Source organism: Seriola lalandi, unplaced genomic scaffold (assembly GCF_002814215.2).
Source record: "Seriola lalandi dorsalis isolate HSWRI2012SDOR001 ecotype SW California unplaced genomic scaffold, Sedor1 jcf7180002055009, whole genome shotgun sequence".
NCBI classification, from domain to species: domain Eukaryota; kingdom Metazoa; phylum Chordata; class Actinopteri; order Carangiformes; family Carangidae; genus Seriola; species Seriola lalandi.
Genome location: NW_019525552.1, coordinates 298,668 through 313,469, shown reverse-complemented (window position 1 = coordinate 313,469; position 14,802 = coordinate 298,668). Strand labels below are relative to the sequence as shown.

The window sequence follows — 14,802 nt, the reverse complement described above, 5'->3', positions numbered from 1 at the left end:
CAGACCCCCCCCCCCTCAGCTCCACAGCCCCCCTCTTTCAGAGGTGACGTCATCACCTCCTCATTATAGGAACATTAACAGGCAGATAGACCAATGGAGAAATGCCAGTTTTAGTTCTTCAGATCATCCCGGGGCTCTGAAGAACTATTTGTGAATAATTGTTTGATATTGTAAATTTACATCTGAATATATTAAATAAAAGTGTTATAAAGTCAATAGTGGTGTGTATGTTATTTGTAATTAAGTTTCCAACCCCACTTTAGTTGAAAGACGACATACAGAGACTTAACTGTTTAATTTGCATTTCTTCAGTTTATTATATTTTATGAGAAATGTAAGAAAATTGATCTGAATCTGAATCAGTAAATATTGTATTTAGATTGTGCTTCTACAGGTTTTTAACATTACTTTACACTTAAAGATTCAATGTTGACACAAATACTGCAAGTTGAAGTTTGAGATGCTTTTAATCTGTTTTTTTTTATTTTGTTTTCCAAAACAAAAGTTTTACTTTACAATATTAAGCATGTGTTAATATTTCATTGAATGGCACTTAATTTTATTATTAGGAAAAAATGTTTTATCTGAAAACAGCTGCCTGAATATTGGTTATAGCTGCTTTAAAAAGAGACTTATGTACATGCCAGTTTGCACTCCACTGTATTTTGGACTTACGGGTAGAGGTGGCAGCTTAATTACAGTTTGTCACAGGTTTGATCCCCACAGAGACGATGTGTGTACACATATAGAAACACAATCATGTGCAGGCTGGCCACACAGTGTGACATGACTTGTGTAATGTGTTTCTGTGCGTGTGTCCGTCCATCCGTCCATAAAGCTGTAAGTGCAGAAACAGCACTACACTTCTGCCTGAGTAGCTATACTCAGCGTTACCATGGCAACAGTATCACCTCTTCCCTCGCCTGCTGAGGCTCTTTTTTTTTTTTATAATGTCTGTCAGCATCCTCTCTGTTCTCTCAGTTTAATTCACTTCCTTTTAGTTTGAATAATACTGGTTTTCCCACTGTATCACTGAACCACACTCATTCTATTGAGAACAATTTAGAAAATAATATTTCATATGCTCAGAGCTTTTATTTATTTTTTTATTATTTAGTATTGCGGCTACATAAAACTGTGATGAAATACACGGCAAACATTTGAAGACATGCCACCATCAGGAAAACAAGACCTAAATCAAAAACAGCAGGAATGGTTCTTTAAATTTTAACAGCCCAGTTGCATTAGTTTCAACATTACTACAGTAAAGTAAGAAAAGTCACTTTAACTGCACTATTAATAATGTTACTTGTTTTTAAACCTGTAATTACTTGATACATTTTTCATATTTCTATATTCTTAAATAACGCCTGTTACAGTTGTGTTCACTGTCTTGTACTTCCCAGAACAGTTTATTCTGAACTGTCATTTAAACCATTGTGTAAACAAAATGTCTGAGTTGCCAGTAAAGTGCAGTCAGGTGTCAGCTGTGAAGTTGGATAAATCCCAATTAATCAGCTTTTTTATGCAGATGACACATTTTTCTTGAATTATTTTGGCTTTTTTCTCATAATATTCCGACCTTATTTTCATAATATTATGAATTTTTTTCATAGTTATGACTTTATTCTCATAGTAAAACTTTTCCTTCATAATATTATAACTTTTTTCTCATAATTTAAGATTTCTTTTTTTCTCTCAATGTGGCCCTAATACTCTCTAACCTTAGTTATAGTAGAGACGCTGCTTTTAAAATTTGTGATATATTGTTATAGAAATAAAGTTGACTTGACTGCTGTTGGTTCTACGGGCCAGAGCTGCCTTTAATAATGTACTAATATTATAATTACGTTTTTATTATTTAACATAATTAGAAAGAAATCATGTTTCATCAATTAAAACCTGTATTCACACCCTCTTTGTGCTTGTTCTGTATCCCTGTAGTAGTGTAGTCAGCCAGACAGGAGGACAGGTCTCCTCCCCCTTGCATCATCATCATCATCATCATCATCATCATCATAACACGGAAGCAGTAGACAGTCAGAGGGGGGCAGGAGACGCAGACACAGGGGGGAAGGTCCACACAGGTGAAAACGGGGTTAAAGGCAGACGGAGAGACAGGTGGATATCGGTGCAGAGAGGTAAAGGCGGGAAGGTGAACTCAGTCACGGAGCGAACATCATGGCGCTGATCCCCTCGCAGGTTCTCCGGGTCGCCATCCTGATGTCGTACTTCTCCATCCTCTGCCACTACAAAGCTCTGGACATGCCGGCACACCAGACCTACGGCGGCAGCTGGAAGTTTCTGACCTTCATCGACCTGGTAAGACCAAACCCCCCCACCCCGTTTAACAGCCCCCCGCCCGGTGAGCTAGCTTAATGCTCGCCGCGCTGCAGACTCCGCTTCTCGCTGTCGTTGGATTTAAACGCTCGTTCACCGTTTCCGCTTCCCGCCCTCTTTGTTCCGGTCTTTGATTCACCGCTCGTGAAGAAGGAGGCGGTAAAACTGCGGTGATTTACACTGAATGTGTCTGGAGTCGCTTTAAAGCCTCCAACGTGGTTTACCGGTGAGCTCGGTGTGTGGCGGCTGAACCGGAACAGGTGTAGTGCTTCAGACTGCACCTCTGTCACAAATGCTTCCCCTGCGCGGGGGCGCGCCGCGCGTACACTGCTGACTCTAAGGGTTTCCCAGTTTCCTTGCTGAAGGGAGGTTTTCATTATATATCCCCTCCCAAGACAAACAAACAAACAAAAAACAAAAACATACTTAAGCTGATTTAAACAAGAAAATTTAGGAAGATGAATAAATGAATAAAAATAAAGATGAGACAGAGAAATATAATATAATAATGAATAAGACAGCTGTTCTTATTCCTTTCTCCTCCCTCTGCCCCCCCTTTTCTTTCACCCTCTCCCTTTATTTATTTGTTTTTTATTAATATTATTTTGTATCATATTTGTTTTCTGGATCATCTTCCATCTTATGTCAAATAGTTTTGCTAGATTCCTAATCCTGTGATTTATTATCTCCATTTTATAGATATCAGTAATTGTGTCCTTCAATTTACTTAATTGTGGTTGAAGGGAGGTTTTCACATTGCTACAACCCAGATTTATAGTTAATTTGCTTTTATTGTGCGATTTGCCTTTTTAAAGAGAAAACTATGGTGGCCCTGAGAGCTCAGTGTGCTGCAATGTGAGAAAACACATGCAAACAGACAAAACAAATACAGAAAACGTCTTCATCAATTTGACAACACATGCGCTGCAAATACTCACAACACAAGCAAATAGCACAGACAACAAAGGAAGTGTTTCCAGGGGACTCAAACCAGTGATGAACCAGGCAGGATGCACTTGTTGTTGAATGCTTTGTGATTTTTTAGGCTAAAAGCATTGAGCAATAAATGCACATTGATGATTTATAATACATGTATTCGGCTATAATACATCCATGCAAGTGTGTCCTAGTGAGGTTCATCACTTTTTAGTGTCCCCCTGGAAACACTTCCGTTATGTTGTGAGTATTTGCAGCACGTGTTGTTAAATTGATGATGTTTCCTGAATTTGTTTGTGTTTTGTCTACTTGCTGTGTTTTCTTAAGTTGCAGTGCTTTGACCTCTCAGGGCCACCGTACAAAAACATTTAAATAGTTTCCATAAAATAGTTTTGTCAAAAACGTTTTGCCATACACAGAAGGCACCAGTCAGGGCTTTATTTTCTGGTTTATAATAACAATAATAATAATGATAAAGAAAACTTTCTAAAGTTTTAGACATTTTTCCCTAGTCAGCAGTCACAGTCAATTTATTTTTCATGGTGTTACTATGTGGGAATCGTTATTTATGGCGCTCATGGTTCCAGAAGTGAAATCCCATTCATTTCTCCCATAGACAGTATTCAGTGACTCACAGTTGGAGCTCTCTCTGCAGCTTGGATCCACATGAAACTCTCCTGGTTAAATCATCAGGACAAAAAAAAAAAAAGTAAGAACTGAGTCAGAGAATATCTGGTTCTTTGATAGAAAGTCGAAGATACATAAAAACCTCCAGGTAGGCGTTAACTACGACTCCCAAGGTGCATTTTGGCAAGAAACATCCAATGACTGAACTTTAAAGTCTTTGCACAGTGAAAACTAAAGATGACAGTGTTGAGAAAAGCGACTTAAATCAATGCAGTTTTAAATCCTGGTTCAGCTGTGGGTGAATGCTGAAACTATGACGCCATGTTTTATTTTATATCATTTAAACTGGTGGCTGTAATACAAACCTACCTGTGACTTTATCTAAGAGAGTAACAGTAAAGATGTAGTTTAAAGAAAACCTGGAACAACAGACCTACAGTAAAGTTAAATGTATCATATAGAGATAATCTATAATCTATAATATTTATAATAATAAAAGAACGTGTTCAGCACAACCCAGTCTGTTCTACTAAAGGATGACAGTGACATAACTGTTAATTCCACCCTAATCTGCCAGTTTGGGTTATATAAAAATATTATCTTATTGTGTTATTGCAGATTTTTTAATGTCAAAGGAAGAGTCCAAATCAAACATCAATAACCCCTGGGTGGGTCTTGCTTTATAAAATGTTCTTACAGCAGCTGCGCAGCTCATAAAACAGTCCACACAATAACACACTTGACAAAAACAAACAGACCGACACAGTCACAGCCCAACGTTAGAAAGATGAAAAGAAAGAGAATAAAACAAACTATAAACAGAATAAAACAAACGCAGAAAGTGAAACATGACGCATGAAACACTAAAAGTTAAAATAATATTTTTCCATAAAAGCCAATAGTATGTTCCTGCAGTGCCGCATTTCTGTGTAGTTTTAAAGGTTTATTTCACCCAAACGCTCCTTTCTGTCTTGTGGCTGCTACGAGTTGCATGTAGGGTGGTTTGTGTAATGAGCAAAATTATGAAATTAACAGATAAAATAAAGATGGAATCATATGCCATGTATTTTGCAGTCACTAGATCTCGACCAGATATTTGAAAGGTTGGAGAGAGGCACGACTCCAGGGACAGACTCAAGACGAATTCATTATTATAGATATGGTACACGGCTACAAAATAATACTCTTAATATATTATATATATATATATACATATATATATATATATATATATATATATAATATATATAATATATATAAGAGCTGTCGTAGTCACACACAACAGATGAATGCTTTACACTGCACCTGATTATAAAGATGAACATTATTACACAGGAGAAACAAATGCATCAAATGTAATGTGTGTAGTTTCTTCCAGCTTTAAATTCAAGGTAAAACATAAACATCAACACTGAGGTTCTTTAAAATAAACAGTGCCCTTTAACACACATGTAAAAGCTTTGTAACAGCTGAAGCCTGTGTCACTGATTCTCAAGTGAAATATTAAATCAAGGAGTTTACACAAAAACTGGAAGAGGACACAAACGCACAACAGATCCCATTCATACGAAACAATACATGTATACAAACGTTCACAAAGAGGCTGTTCTGTTAGCATGTTAGCTTTAGCATGAGCCAAGAGCTAGCTGTAACAACAAATCAATTCACCTTTCATGGTTTTATTTTTGTTTATTTCAGGACTTATTTCTCCTCTGGTTATTTTTCTTTGAGCGCTGTGAGGCGTTCAGAGTTATAAACCCTGTAGCTGCTCACTGCTGTTTCTTTACACCGATGTTACACTTCTGTTCATGAAGCTGCTGGTTCGTCCTGTGATACAAACACAAGCGTTTGGTTTTGTCCTTAGTTTGGAAAAGTTTTTGTTACAGGCTTTAAAAAGCAAATAAAAAAACACAAACAGCAACAGTAACAACAACAATAACAACAGTTATACTTATTACGACTGTTCTGCTTTGATATTTATTACTATTAATGATAATAACTCATATGTATCTAATAAAATATTGATTGATAATTGGCCCAAAAGGCTAATAAACATCATTATGTGTTTCAGTTAAGGCAAAATAATCCCCTCTGAAGTGCATACTTACCGTGTGTGTGTGTGTGTGTCTGTGTGTGTGTGTGTGTGTGTGTGTGTGTGTGAGCGTGAGAAATAGCTGTGTCATATTTTCCACATTAGACCTCTCCTCCTGGTTAACTGTGCTTTTAATGACCTGTAAACACCAGCAGCCAGGAAACACACACCGCTACAGCATCTGGCTCTCAGTCGTGTGTGTGTGTGTGTGTGTGTGTGTGTGTGTGTGTGTGTGTGTGTGTGTGTGTGTGTGTGTGTGTGCAACATGAGATCCTGCATATTGGTGCTGCACTGACTCGATTGCTTTTAGATCCATTTCACAAATATTTGAGAGAAGAGATGGAGCGTGCTGTTAGCGTTCAGAGCATCATCGCTAGCTGAGTTCTCATAGAGAGCCACTAGCTAAGTAGCAGGCAAGCTACGTTAGACAGGGTAGCAGCGTTAAATCTGACAATAAGATGATTTACACACACACACACACACACACATATATATATATATATGAACTGGCATCTGATAGCTTTAAAATGCCTCCCAACATCCAGCCGTTCCCTCACCCACTGGGCGACACCAGATCCTCCCAGAGGTAGAGGAGGGGTGGGGGATGGGTGTGTGCATCCTCTCCATCTTCCTCTGGAAAAGAAGGTCAGATCGATCATTGTGAACATATTGATGGGAGTGTTTCATTACACAGAGACGGAGGTTAAAACAGTGAGCTGGTCCACTCAACGGCCACGACAGCTCCTCCTCAGTTTGAGCGTTTGAGATTCACAATATAAGAGTGAAAACATCATATAAATCAAATGATTATCACTCACTTACTTCCTGTTTTCAACAGGTGGCGCTCTGACAATGATGTCATAGTAGCATGCAGATGTTGATGACAGCCCCAAAGTATATTATAGTTATAGCAACTTCCTGTTTCATGGTGAAAACTTTCACAATAAAGTACCATCAAGGTCTGTAAGTATTTTCTGACCAAGTTTGAAGTGGATGCTATTGCCATTAGGTGGCGCTATGAGTATAACTGCGTATGCACTGCTTTTTTATAAGAGTATAACTCTTATTATTATAACAACTTCCTGTTTCGTTGTGAAACGTTAAAATGGCAGCACAGTTTTCACAATAGTGCTTAATATTTAAGAGTTGAGTACAAAACTGTATTTCATCCATAAGATCTGATGAAACACACTTTTAATCCACGGTTTTATTTGCACTCAGCTCTTTAGACGGCAGCTTTAATTATATAAGCCACAATAATAATAATTAGAAATACTTGATGCTAAGTTTTCTGCTGATTCTTTAAAATATTCATGTTTTTTGGAGCGTCCCTGCTGTTTTGAAAAGAAAAGTACAGCTGATGAAAATCTCTTTCCCTTTTATTCAGACGTGGACGAGGTCACGTCGTGTTCGTGACATTTGCAGAAGCAACAATATCTGCTGCCTTCACACACAAGTGCTGCTTTAACATGGGAAGTCAAGTACAGGATATGTTTGGCATTCAAGTGGATTTAGTTTGAGAGCGCTGTTGCTAGGTGATGGGCGACTGCCTCGCTCCCTTTTAAAGGTGCCACATGATTTTGTGTTTATTGGATTTCAGCATTAAAGCTCCATATTTTATACTTTTATTTGAAGTGTTGATCCACCAGAAGATATATTTAAATCATCTCAGTGTAGTTTTACATCTCCTCTCTCAGGCTTCTCTCTGCAGCTCTAGTAACAACAGGTCAGTGAGCCAATCAGAAGAGAGGAGGCTCTGAGCCTCCCAAATGATTTTGGGATAATGTTTGAAACGACTGAGTGAAAGAGAAGCAGGCGTAGGAAAAAGTGGCTGCTCCATGAAATGTAATGATGGCTTTGATGGCAGAGCAGTGTTTTGCTCATCCTGTCCTCTCTGAACTCTTCTTCTCTCCCTCTTTTCTTACTGCTAAAAATTTACAGTCGAAGCTCTTCCTTTCTTTCTTCCTTCGTCGCTCTGTGAAGCGCTTGTCATGTTAAAAAGCGGACTGAACTCTCTCTGTGCTTGTGTGTGTGTTCGTGCAGGTGATCCAGGCGGTGTTTTTCGGCGTGTGCGTCCTGATCGATGTGTCCAGTCTGCTGACGAAGGGAGGCGACAGCAGGGAGCAGGAGCGGCAGCTGAGGAAGCTGATTGGCCTGAGGGACTGGATGATGGCCGTGCTGGCCTTCCCTGTCGGAGCGGTGAGCTGGATGGATACACACACACACACACACACACACACACACACACACACACAGCCTGGGGTAGGATCAGCCTGGCTTGCAGGAATCAAAGGCTTGAGTAATGTGTTTGCAGTATAATCAGCTCTCTCCTCTCCTCTGCAGGGTGGTGACAGCAGTTTCCTACAAACCTCTAATTATGGAAATTTTTTGTGTCAAATGGCCTGAATGTTGGTTTCCTCTTTTATAAGTCCCATAAAAAACACAGTCAGGTTTGAAAGTCCTTGTTTAAGTCACGATACATTTAGACCTCGGTGAGACAAGACGCTTTTTATTCAGACTTTTTAATTTGTCACATGGTGCAGTTAGCCCGAGGCCGAGTCTGAGGGCTTTACTTAACAACAACAATAAACTATTCAGCAGCATCTCTGAGTTATATAAAAGGTCACTCCAGGGGCCATCCACAAACAAACACGCCGCTTTATTAAAATCAGTCATTTATAGTCCAAACAAATAATCAGTTATTGGAAGAAAACAACGGAGAGATCAATCAGAGGTGACAATAATCACCAATAAACAGACATGAGCTGTTTACACTGATTCCACAGCAACGTAACTGAAGAGGCTTTGTCAGTTTAGACCCACTGACATGTTCGTGTTGTGTGTGTGGTCAGTTAGACAACATGTCTGTAGGTCAAAGGTCAACAACATTTATCCCTCCAGAGCAAAGTAATGGTTAATTAAGATCATTGATTGATTAATAAACAAGAAACCTGCCACAGCAGCTGTAAAAATAAATCTCTTTACGGACAAAATAACCTGATTAATTAATTAATTCATCATTTCTCTCTGTAACATCCACCAAAAAAACTTTAGTTACAGTTTCAAATATTTGGGGATGGAGAGATTTTGGTGGTCAAAGGTCAGGACACCGTTTTGGCCTTGTGAACACGGTATGTCAATAACAAATTTGGCACAAACGTCCACTTATTGATTGGATGAAAATTACATGATTTTGTCCTTGTGAACGCGATATCTCCAGAACTCTTCAAGGAGAGAGAGAGAGAGAGGCAAGGAGGTGTGGTGCGATGTCAGTAGAGTGGGCGGTCCTTCAGAGGACGTCAGTAGAGTGGGCGGTCCTTCAGAGGACGTCAGTAGAGTGGGCGGTCCTTCGGTGTGACCCAGGTCACATTCACAATGCTAAAAGTATGCGGTCTCATGGTCCAGACCACGTCTGAATCGGATCTCAAATTCGTGTCGTGTGCGTTCACACCTGAACTCAGAGCTGTCCACTTGTGATCTGATCACCTGAGATGGATGTTAACACCAGGTGTGGACAGGTGTGGACAGGTGTGGTGTGTCCACTGTGTGAGTGTGGACCTTCAGCAGCTCAGTTAAATCTCACTGTGAATAAACGGAACAGAGGAAACGGTGTGTTGCTTCAGACAGCCAGACGGTGACCTCTGTCTGATCCTCAGGCTGTTCTCACAACACTACTCACATGGTACACACACACACACACACACACACACACACACACACACACACACACACACACACACACTTCTATTCAAGATTTCAGTTGGCAAGTTGCCCTGTGGCACTGCACTGAGGAACCTGTCTGACAGCAACCATATCCTAAGTTTCGACACACTTGCACACATACACACACACACACACACACACACACACACACACACACACACAGTCATGAATATGCATACTCTACACCCACACACTCTAATCACACACGGTTGATAGCTAAATGCCCCGAGCAACATCAGTGCCAGTTAGATCGCTGGCACCGTCAATGCTACAACACACATCTTCTCTGTCTGACACACACACACACACACACACACACACACACACACACACACACACACACACACCTATAGACCCAGTCAGCTGGCGTGGTGCCACGAGTTGGACACAGAGTTCAGTTTACACACAGTACAATAGACATGATTATCACCACAGCTAATGTCTGGAAACCTAGTCTGACTGATATGGATAGAGAGTGTGTTTGTGTGTGTGTGTGTGTGTGTGTGTCAGTGTATGTGTGTGTGTGTGTGTGTGTGTGTGTATGTGTGTGTGTGTTGTAGTGAGTGTGCAGGTGCATATATTATACATATATGTACGTGCATGTCCATATGGGCAGCTAGCAGTGTGGAAAATATGTGGCATACAAGAATGAAGTGTGTGTGTGTGTGTGTGTGTGTGTCTGTGTGTGTGTCTGTGTGTGTGTGTGTGTGTGTGTGTGTGTGTGTGTGTGTGTGTTTCCTGCCACCACCGGCCTGTTGAAAGCAGAGAACATGCCGGTCAGGGTACAATGGGGGGGGGTGTTGGTTCAGATGCCTCTAACTGGAACCCAGATGACGGGCAGGTAATTCCACCCCCGTCCTACATAACATGGTCTGGCCCGGGTCCAGACCGGCTGCTGGAGATACATTAGACCAAGGATGTGTTCGCTTATGGTGCGTTCAGGAAGTGTGGGACAGACGGTGGTCGACCATCAGGATGTTCTGGGCCTCAAAAAAAACCTAAATGTCAGCAGCCATGTTAGTGGGTTTGTGATGCGAGACGATGAATCTTTGCTACTTATGGAGGGAAAACCTGTGAAGTTTGGCCTCAGGGTGTTTACGTCAATTAAATTAGACATGTTTTCAAGCTTTGGTTCTTTAGCTTTGGGTTCGGATTAATGTGAACATTAGCGTGCCAAGATTTAAAGGCGCTACATCTAAGTTTTTGCTATTGCCACGTAGCTAACGTTAGCATTAACAGCTGTTTACTGACCAGTCTAGAAGAAAGGCTGAGAGACAGCACCAGTCTCCTCATCTTTCATCTCAGGGTTTGTGTGCAGCTGTTTGGTGTTAACATGTGTTGTATAAGGACTGATGAGCACTAACTTTGTGTTTGTGTTTTTTCTTTCTGTCTCTTTAAGTTCGTGGTCTTTACGTTCTGGAGTCTGTACCTGTACGACAGAGACCTGGTCTACCCCAGACTACTGGACAACTTCATTCCTCAGTGGCTCAACCACGGCATGGTGAGTTTTCTGTTTCAATTTACTGATTCGTTGTCTCCATTAATGAAACCACTTCACTGACCCGTCGTCAATAGAAACGGGTCACTGCCTCATATTTGCGCAGCAGGCAGGTTGATACAGGTGTTGTACCGAACGGTAGCGGTGAAGAGTGAGCGGATATGATAATAATTAATTTAAATTTAACCAGGAACATGCCTCACTGGGATTAAAAATCTGTGAATCTCTACGATACGAGCAGCAACATGGAGCACTGACATTACAGAACATAACTTATACAGTAATAAATGACATTAATGATGCTGTTGAAACCAGAAGGATAACATAAACTAGATAAACTAACAGCAGTCAATCATTCAATCAATCAATCAATACAAAGACAGTTAAAACATATTCAATTACTATATTAAAAGTCCTTTTATTAATACAAACTGGGAGGAAACCCCAGGGCAGATCAGACTGTAAACAAAGATGGCCGTCGCCTCTGACTTCACTCACAGGTTTCTGAAGCTCAGAGTGAGCTGCTCCACCGTCGCCATCTTTGCAGTGTCTGACTCCGCCCCCTAACTCCCAGCTAATGCATAAATAGTCAAAGAGGAGGGGCGTGTGTGGAGCTGAGACTTTGGTGCATACGCTCACACACCTGTCACTCAAAGAGGCAACACCCTCAATCCTCCATAACTTTAGTCCTTAATAAAATGTAAACAGGTGTCATGAAGCTCTAGAGACCAAAACTGTTTTTGTACCAGGCTGTAAACATGTTTATTTCTGCTGTAAAGTTGGACATTTTAACATGGGAGTCTATGGGGACTGACTCACTGTTGGAGCCAGACTCTAGTGGCCGTTAGAGGAACTGCAGCTTCTGGTTCTTCATGTTTCATCCTCAGAGGTTTCTGCTTGGGGCAGACACACTGTGGGGGATTATATAAGAGTCCTGCTCCTGGTCCAGTTTTGCAAAACCTCAGAACCTGAACCTACTCAGCAATCATCTCTAAATAAATCCCAGATGTGACGTTCCTTTCATCTTTTCCAGTTTCCTGCGTCTCATTAATTTTTGCGTGCAGTAGTAAATGAACATGTGTTTGTTCCTATACATTACACGCAGTTCATGTTGGTCAGGTCAAGGCATTTACATCATATACGTCGGCTCTGGTGTCAGATCAGTGGCTGTAAATTGATTGATGGATCCTCATATTATATAATGTTTGTATATGATATATGTTCTACATGGCAGGACATGTAAAATGAGTCCTGCTTGGGTCATTACTCATATCAGTGGATCATAAGCTCCATAAAGCTCTTATCTTATCAGTGGTCAGATTCGGAGCTGGTGAACCTCTGGATTTGAATAGAGCTGTTCGCGGGTCGTTGGCTTTGATTCACCATCTAGAGGAAGCGGGTTTAATCTAATGTTTAGACAGCGACTGACACACACCGCGCCTGTCACCTGACTGATAACGCCGTCAGCTGTGTGTGCGTTTCAATCAGCCGCTGAGATTATCTCAACATTTTTCCAGCGCCCTGACTGCAGTATGCAAAAAAACCTCCTCATCAAACTTCCTTGAGCCAGAGCGCCGTCCGCAGAGCGGCGTGAGGTGAGGAGGTGTGTGTGTCATGTTTTTAAACTATTAATCCCACAACACTACTCTGAAATCGAAAGAGACAAAGACAGCTTGTGCGTCTGTTTGGTGTCTCTTCTCCTACTCCAGGAGGTGATGTAATAAGCTGAGTGGTTGCTATGGCGCCGTCGCCAAGGACCAAAACAACTAGAACACCACCAACGGCCGTTTTTGTGTGTGTGTGTGTGTGTGTGTGTGTGTGTGTTAGAGACAGAAAACGTGAGGAGGTCTGTGCACGTGCGCAGGCCTTTGTGTAACATTGTGTGTGCGATGGGAGAGACGCGTGTGTGTGTGTCCAGTGGTTGTAAATATTTTGCGGTATTCCATGGTATCGCTGTTGTTTGTTTATGCTGGCTGCCACGGCAACCGTGTCGCCATTCCCATCGGAGGAGGGAGGGGTCGAGCGATGCTGAGCGAACGAGAGGAAAAGATGCAGCAGGGCTGCCAGTGGAGTAATTGAAAGAGAACAAGTGAAGATTGACTGCAGACTTGTTGTTGCTCCATTATCTGATACTTATGCACTTGATGTGATTCCTGAAAACTCATTAACTTCCATTCTTTATTTCCTCTAACAGCCGCTGCAGTTTGTTATTGAGTTTGAGGTTGAAGTTAAGCAGCTTCTTCCCTCACTGTGAATGTAGATGAACAGATATGAAGCTAATCACACTTCCGATAAAAGTTCAGACAGGATACGACTTTTAAAGCTCCATGTTTTCTTCTTCTGTGTTTTATTTGAAGTGTTGATCCATCAGAAGATATAAAAACCATCTCAGTGTAGTTTTACATCTCCTCTCTCAGGCTTCTCCCTGCAGCTCTAGTAACAACAGGTCTGTGAGCCAATCAGAAGAGAGGAGGCTCTGAGCCTCTCCTCTGATTGGCTGACTGATACTTTCACAGTATTAATATAGAACCTGAACATGGACAGAGACCTTTAGACTGGATGGAGCTTTAAGCTTTTTAGTAGAAGCAACTGTGGAAACAGTTCGGTGGTAACAAATCAGAAAAAGATGAGATATCAAAAACAAAAGTTCGACCAAACTTTCAGCGTCCTAGTTACGTCCAGTCTAGTGTCAGCTGGTTTCATCCGACTGAGTTAGAAGCTCATTGATATCAGCCGCTGTGTGAGAGGTGTTCCTCTTCTACGGAAAGACGCTAAGGTTTGTTGCACAAAATCATTTTGAAAGAGCGACGACCAATCAGGTAACCCCGACACTCAGCCGACCAACCAGTGACACTACACACCTCTGTTTACTCGTACTGGGAATGACTGAGCTTTATCTGATAACCCAGTGATTCCCAACTTTAGACACAGACATATACACTGTCCTGTGGAGCCTCTGTCACAGGTTAGCTATGATCAGAGAGTGTGATTTGAAAAGCTGTAGAGGCCTGAAGAGGTAAATACACGTCGTGTTGACAGGTCTGAAATATGATGGTTGGTGTATTTACTTCAAACTAAAGAGCCTTTGACAGCAGACAGATTTTCTTTTCCTCTGACAAAGTATTTAAACCCTTTTTCTCAGTTTCTTCCAGCATCACACAGACTGATTCAGGGCGGGGTCCTTTTCTGCTCAGTGTCGGTTACTAAGAGAAAAACACTGATCAAAACAAAAACTCAACTTTTACCATTTTTTGTCTTTTAGTTCCACAGTTAAATGAGTTACTGTCTCCTCACAAGCATAGCTAAGTGTGTGTGTGTGTGTGTGTGTGTGTGTGTGTGTGTGTGTGTGTGTGTGTGTGTTAGTCTCACACTGAGTCTGACGCCATTGACCTGTGACACACACACACACAATGCTCTCTGCTCTGCTGGCCGATAATCAGCTGTTCGTTCACATCTGGTGAATCACTGTCGGTTTGGGTACATTCTCTCACACTCACTCACTCATTCACTCACTCACTCATTCACTCATTCACTCACTCACTCACTCACTCACTCACTCACTCACTCACTCACTCACTCACTCACT

The 14,802-nt window shown here is 41.3% G+C and overlaps 1 protein-coding gene across 1 annotated transcript in view; it reads left to right on the top strand.

Moving 5' to 3' along the window:
• The first annotated feature begins 2,009 nt into the window (after positions 1-2,009).
• aig1 (androgen-induced 1 (H. sapiens)) overlaps positions 2,010-14,802 on the top strand; it is a 19,056-nt gene continuing 6,263 nt past the window's right edge. The window contains exons 1-3 of the mRNA XM_023397511.2: positions 2,010-2,322; positions 8,039-8,194; positions 11,118-11,219. Of these exons, the coding sequence (XP_023253279.1) occupies positions 2,182-2,322; positions 8,039-8,194; positions 11,118-11,219 (399 nt within the window). The 5' untranslated portion in view covers positions 2,010-2,181. The remainder of the gene's footprint in view (positions 2,323-8,038; positions 8,195-11,117; positions 11,220-14,802) is intronic.